The sequence below is a fragment of the Lathamus discolor genome, chromosome 1 (assembly GCF_037157495.1).
Source record: "Lathamus discolor isolate bLatDis1 chromosome 1, bLatDis1.hap1, whole genome shotgun sequence".
Classification (NCBI taxonomy): domain Eukaryota; kingdom Metazoa; phylum Chordata; class Aves; order Psittaciformes; family Psittacidae; genus Lathamus; species Lathamus discolor.
This window is the reverse complement of record NC_088884.1, coordinates 12,404,242-12,410,967: the sequence shown is the minus strand read 5'-3', so window position 1 is coordinate 12,410,967 and position 6,726 is coordinate 12,404,242. Positions and strand designations below refer to the sequence as shown.

Here is a 6,726-nt window from a genome sequence, read left to right as displayed (position 1 = left end):
GATCCATGCAGTTGTTTGCATTGTCGTTGCTAGCGTAGCAGTCCTATTGCAGCCTGGTAGAATATTCTTTAGGTAGCACTGACACTGATGAAGGATGGGACGTTGGTAACTGCAGGTGTTCAGATAAAGATAAGCACTAATACATCAGTCATTGTATTACTATAACCCCCAACTCATTGCCTCCATTTCTTTTGCTCCCGGTGATATATTAGAAGGATGTGGTAAGAACACTGAACCAGTGGGATTGTAAATCCTCATCAGTGTGCTGCTGCAGATGATAATTTCACTCAGTTTACACATTTCTGGCTTTTTTCCCCTTTTGAGCTGGGAGTTCATTTGACTTTTGTGGGCAGTGCTTCTTTAAATATTTTTTTCCTTCCCCCCCCCCCCTTTTTTTTTCTTTGCCTTATTTTAAGTCAAATTATTGTGAACAGGTCAGGAAAGATTGGAAAAAAAGCCTCTTCCTTCAAGCTATTTCATATCTAGGTTGAATACACCTAGATCTGTCGCAGTCATGCTTCTAATTGCTTTTGAAAATCTTACAGTCTGACATTTGTTACTAGAAAGAGGTGGGTTCTTTTTGTATTCCTGTTTTTTTTTTCAGTGCCCCCCATCAGAGTATTTTATGTACTGTTGTGGTGGATTTCTCCCTTTGCTCTTACACTTCTGCTTTTTCATCTTATCAACAGAGAAGTATGTCTGTTCAGTGTTTTCTGCCTGTCCCAAGTATGGGGGGAGGAAAAAGTTACCTTTTTGTTCCTCCAAACTCAGCTTTGTGTCTTGCTTCCTGTCTGGGTAAGAGATACTGGGATATCTTTGAAGCGTTATTAAATAGAAATTCTAATTGTTGGACAAAAAAGTGGTATTTTCTACCTGTCTTTGTCCTCAAAGCAGTAACTGTTGCAAAATTATTCATGATATGTCTAAGAAGTTGCAATTCTCTGAGCATCTCTCCTATGCCTTACTCATACAAAGGCATCTGAGCTTTTCAAAGCAGAGGAGAGACAAAGCTGGCCCACATTTGTCAAAGTAACAGTGTAAGGCCAGATACGTCCCAGTAGCATCAGAGATATGGCAGCTGCCTGCCCCTACATTTAGAGCACAGCATCAGTTTTATGCTTTGTTCACATGTGCCAAGATGTGAACATCTGGATTAGAAAGCTGAGTTTTTGAAACAAAAATGTAGATCTGCAGAAGGCTGATGGCGCACACTGGAAAATTGCGAATCCTGGAGAAGTAGCTGTTTCTAGCCATGATGAAAACTGATGTCTTGAGCAAGTGTAAACAGACAAGAATTGTGAACAAAATATTGCAGAATACTGGAGTACTTTTGCAAATGTGTCAGATTTTTCTTCAGCATATATGATTTAGGGAACAAAAATAAAAAAATGACAGATAAAGAAGATCCAGTTGTGCAAAAAAATCTAAAGTTTGAGTGACCTGTGTAATCTGCTTGATGAAGAAACCATTTTTTTATTACATCAGTTATAGAGCATAGAACAAGATATATTGCTGAGGTAATCAGAGCAAAGCCGTTCTTGGCAGCTGGCCACAGCAGAGTAGCTTGTGCTGTGTTAATAGATTGGCTTCTGCATACGCTGGGGTGTCTTTATTTGAGGAAAATAAAGACCTTGCTTTAGGGAAAACCATCATCTCTGATCAAAAATAGGAAGAGGTTGTTTAAATTAATGTAGCAAGTGATTATATGTCACTATATTAAAGAAATATCAAATATCTTTGCTTTGTATACTAATAGAAAATAGTAAATATGAGTGACAGTGGTGTTAGGTGTGAAACAAAAACATAATGGTTTTTAGTCTTTATTGTAAAACAACTTTTTACTGTGGGAACAGATGGATGTGAATACAGCATAGTAAACTTGAGGCTTGATCTTTGGAAACCTTGTTAATGGAATCTTATATTAATCCCAGGAGTTTAGGGTTTTTGTTGTTATTAAGGCTGGGTTAGGTCACATCATTTAAGAAATTAATTTTTTTTTTTTCCTTAGAAACAGATTAAATGTGCTCCAGATCCCAGGAAATGCATGCTCCTCTGTTTTTTATTTTCTTTTGGTATTTTCAAATGCATTCTTACTTTATGTCATTGGGCCCTGTCTGTTTAGTTTCCTTCTACTTTTTTTCCTTATCAGCATTTTGAGCAATGTACTTGATGGTTGATTCTCTCTGGTTAATCTTCATTTCACTCCTATCAGTGCAAAGTATTCTCACTTGTGATATTTTCTTTTTCCACCTCCATGCTTACTACTTGTCTATGCAATTGTGATTCTTTTTCTTCAGCAGTCTGTTGACTTTTCTGATAGTGTATCTCTGTTTTTTCTCCAGCTTATGCTTTTGTTTTGTCAAAATACCGGTGATAATTCGTGCTAGTTTCAGTGAGGTGCGTCAACAGTGATAAAAATGGGAGTATTTGCAATGTTTTTTTCCAGGCTTACTGCCTGATAACATAACAGAGCGTGTACGTGAATGGCAGTGCCTGGTGGCTGCTGGTGGTGGTGTGTGTTGAGACGTTGGAGGCGGCTTGACTGACAGAGCAGCAGGATGTGGAAGCTTGCACTCACTTCAGCGGCACTTACCTGAAGCATGTTGCTTTTTGAATATGGTGTTCAATTAACTATTTCAAGCAGCTGCTGCGGGCAGCAGTGCGTGGACACTACTGTATATATCAAAAGTGCCAAAAAAACCTCCACTTGAAAACCTTATCTGAATCCAGCTTTGGATATCTGCTGTTGGTCTAAGAACTGAGTGAGGCTGGCCCTCAGGTGTCAGTGGGCACATGAAAGGCAGGTGGGCTCCAGGGGAGGCTCGGGTGCTCTCCAGCCCTGAGCAGGAATGGACACCTTGGGGCAAGGCTTGTGCATGAGGGACCAGTGGCAAAGGTTTTGAGAAGGAGCACATGATGCTGTGCCAGCATAATGATTTGTCTTGCTTCAGCTAATTCTATCCCCTGCCCCTGTTACATGTAACATACAGGAGTTTCCAGGGGCTGTTCTAGGTACAAAGAAAAGAGGACTGTGGGGACAGTGTGGGAGCAGATAGAGTGATATGGGTGATATCAACCCATATCCCACATCACTTCTGGTGATATGGGAAGGGGGCACAGGGTTGGCCTAAGAACAGTTAATGCACATATAGCCCTTGATGTGAATTTTTAAGGCTTTCAAAAAAGCTAAATGAAAAAAAGTTGGGGCATTTACTGTGAAAGTGGCAGGAAGGTGCTTCTGATGAATATGCCTGACCAACAGATATAGCAATATGACCAGTGGTTTCAGAATTACTAGAGAGGCAGGGACAGCAGACCCTCTAGCTCTTATCCTACCAAAACCAGGATCAACCAAACTCAACTGGTTTAGTCGGTTTTTGATTTATAGACCTGTGGCTGCATCAGACTAGTGCGGTGACTTGGTTATGGAACATACTTAGGTCAAGACTGTTATAAAATGGAACAATGTTTTAAGAAGGTACTCTGGTTCATTTGTAGCACTGGTAAGGTCAAAATCTCTGATCATGAAGGCTTAGAACAGGAAAGAGCTGAGGAAAGAGCAACTTCATCAGGATTTACTGTTACCAAAGGAAAAGCTTCTCTTAAGTCAGACTTTTCATTAGCCTCTCATCACATGCAGCTGAGTCTTATTTTTTTTTTCCTTAATGATATTCAAAGATAGCTGAATTAATATCGAGTGAATATATTAAGTATTTTTCTGAGTGTTTTTAAGAAAGCAGTTGCACTAGTTTCCGAAAGCTTTTGCTAACAAATGGAAGGAAAACTGAGACTTGAGGTAGTGACTAAAAGATGATAAAAGGGAGAGAAAACTCTGGAATTTATTAGGAAAATATTGTATCTATAACAATTTGTCATGGTGAGATTTTTGATACTGTGAGTTCAGCTGAGTAGTTCATATTCTTTGTTAGTTGAGTGTGGTGAGTTCCTGTGTACTAATTCAGACAGATCATGGGGGGGCAGTTGAAAGATTTTGATTTTAAATGCCTGATTTACTTAAAAAAATACAGTTATGAATATATATGAACATTTTGCTAACTTCTGTTTCTTCTTGTTTGTAGATAATTGAATGGATATTCAGAAGCAGAGTTGCTAAAACTGACAGAAAAGTAAGTATGTGAGGGTTTTGGTTTTGTTTGGTTTGGTTTTGGGGTTTTTTTGCCCCCTCACAAAAATACATATCTGAGGTAGTGCTACTTCTGTTGACAGTAAATAAACCCTTGTGTCATGTTGATTCTTAACATCTGTAGTAATATTTTTATGTAACCTCATAAGTCAATATCCAGTGCGGGTTTTTTTTCTGTGAAAGTAGATAATGTTATTTCTCTTTCTGAATGTGCACTGCTGTTTCTTTTTCTTACTGATCATTTTTAATAGCTAGAACTACCTTTGTGAAGGGAAACTTCCAAAAATACAGTTCTGTCAATTTCTTTCCTATTTTCAGTGATGTATGGTATATAATTTGTCACTTTTTTAATAATCGGAAAGATTTCAGGTCTCCCAGGGAGGCTGTGAATGCTCCATCCCTGGCAGTGTTCAAGGCCAGGTTGGACGAAGCCTTGGGTGGGAAGGTTTAGTGTGAGGTGTCCCTGCCCATGGCAGGGGGGTTGGAACTAGATGATCTTAAGGTCCTTTCCGACCCTAACTATTCTATGATTCTGTGATTCAAGTTTGTGTTGTCTAACAGAGCATGACTAGAATCTCTTATGGCAATGGTTCTTTTCCACCTGTATTTAGTTAATAATCTTGACTTTGAAAGTCACCTTTCTCTGGAAAGAGGAATTTTTGTATTCTGCTGGCTCCCAATTTAAAACAGGAAAAATCTGTATGTGAAGAATGCATTTCACTTATGTATTTAAACCATGGAGCTCTGTACTAACTGGGTGATGTGTTTTAACCTTGTCCTGGGTTCAGCAGTAGCAGTTATTTTTCTCATTCTTAGCAAATTCCTCATGTGCACCACAGGAACTTTGTCCTCTTTCCGGATGGTGAGATGATAAAATAATTTGAAGTTATTATATTATATAAAAATGTAGGTATTCTTCAACCTAATAAATAGGAGTTGAACTCTTTCTAAAAAGAAGTCCTCTATTTTTAGCAAAGCAATATCAAAATTGCTATGAAGTATGTGTGTATGAATTTATATGTACACCTGGTATTTGCAATGTGCATATATTTCAATAGAGCTGTTTATAGTACCTAAGTCATGTAATTATCCTGATTATACCACACTAATTTCCAGGTTTTCGGTTGTTTTTGAGCGTACTGTGAGTTCATTAGTTTCTGTAAATAGATAGACTCACTTTTGAAAGTGTTAATTAGAAAAATAAGTTTATGTACAGGGCTTGTGAATAATGCATTATACTGGGAGAAGTCCAGGAACCTTTATTTCTATGCTTACTATCCTTTCTTCTGCTCATTATGAGTCTGGTTTTGGCTAATTGGATTTTTATTGTCTTTAGTGTCATATCGAAGAGATGAAATGTGGTCTGAAGGGCGATATGACTATGAAAGAGTTCCAAGAGAACGTCTGCCTCCAAGGATGCATCCTAATGTAAGTCTGTAGCATTTTTCTTTAGCATTATACTGTATGCCATGACTTGTATCGTAAGGGCTGGATTTATATACATATTTAAGTTCCTAGTATACCCCAAGATCTGGTTTTTTCATTCATTTAAGCCAACAGTCTAGCAAATGCATTTACACAGAGATAATAGGTTGCCTACAAAATTAAACTTGTCTGTTTGGTTTTGGGGATTTATTTTTTTTTCCAAATCTGTTGAAAATGTTTTAGAATATATGTATTGATTTTTTGTATATGTAATTCTTTCTGTTATTAAACACAGGATTTTTAATAACTTCTGGAGGACCAAAGGCCATACTATGTTGTATTTTTCCCTAGACTTTTTATTTATGTTAATACATCTTTGAAGTGCTGTGAGATGGTAGAATACCTGCTTTCAGTACTGTTGTTGTCACTGATGCAGTTTTTATGATGATGTTTAAAGTATAGAAGGAAATGTTTATAATAAATGTTGAAAATATACCCTTATTAAAGAAATTGTATTTTGGAGCATTGTAAGGGAAATGCTTATCAAGAAGAGAGTTGATAGAAATCTACTTTATAGGCATGGAGACTTCTATTATATGTTATGCTTGTAAAAGCAACTACAGAAGCTGTGCTTGCTGTGCTGTAGAATAACTTCAGAATGCTTTTAGAAAATCCCTGTGCCAGGGTTGAGTGATTTATTTTTTTTGAGCTATTACACCTTAAACAGATCATTAAGAATACTTTTTGATATTTCTGTTTGCATGCTGTGCAATGTACATTTGGCAAAGTAAAATTTCAGATACCTCTGCCTGTTTTCTGGCTTTTCTTTTAATTCTGAATGTTGGAATAATAGCACAGCTGACTTAGCATACTTTCTGGATTCCCTCTGCCATACATTCAGCTTGTTGTTTTGGAAGCATGCCAGTGTTGGTAACTTGGTAACTAATTACGTAGTCTTCTCTATTGAGTAGTGTATTAGTGTTTAGCTGCTCTGTGATGTTTTTAACTCTCTTTACAGGCAACAACAAAATTTGTGCTTTTTCAGCAAACTGGAAATCAGATAACTTTGCATAGGGGATTTAGCTGCTTTTCCAAAATATTTGTCATCAGCAATAAGACACAAGAAAAGGCAGAATACATTTTAACAGATATTATTT

General features: G+C 37.3%; 1 protein-coding gene across 2 annotated transcripts in view; it reads left to right on the top strand.

The window, feature by feature from the left end:
• PPHLN1 (periphilin 1) overlaps positions 1-6,726 on the top strand; it is a 70,390-nt gene that overhangs the window by 1,155 nt on the left and 62,509 nt on the right. For both annotated transcript variants that reach the window (XM_065692334.1, XM_065692248.1), the window contains exons 2-3: positions 4,080-4,127; positions 5,481-5,572. In XM_065692334.1, the coding sequence (XP_065548406.1) occupies position 4,127; positions 5,481-5,572 (93 nt within the window). In that variant the 5' untranslated portion in view covers positions 4,080-4,126. The remainder of the gene's footprint in view (positions 1-4,079; positions 4,128-5,480; positions 5,573-6,726) is intronic.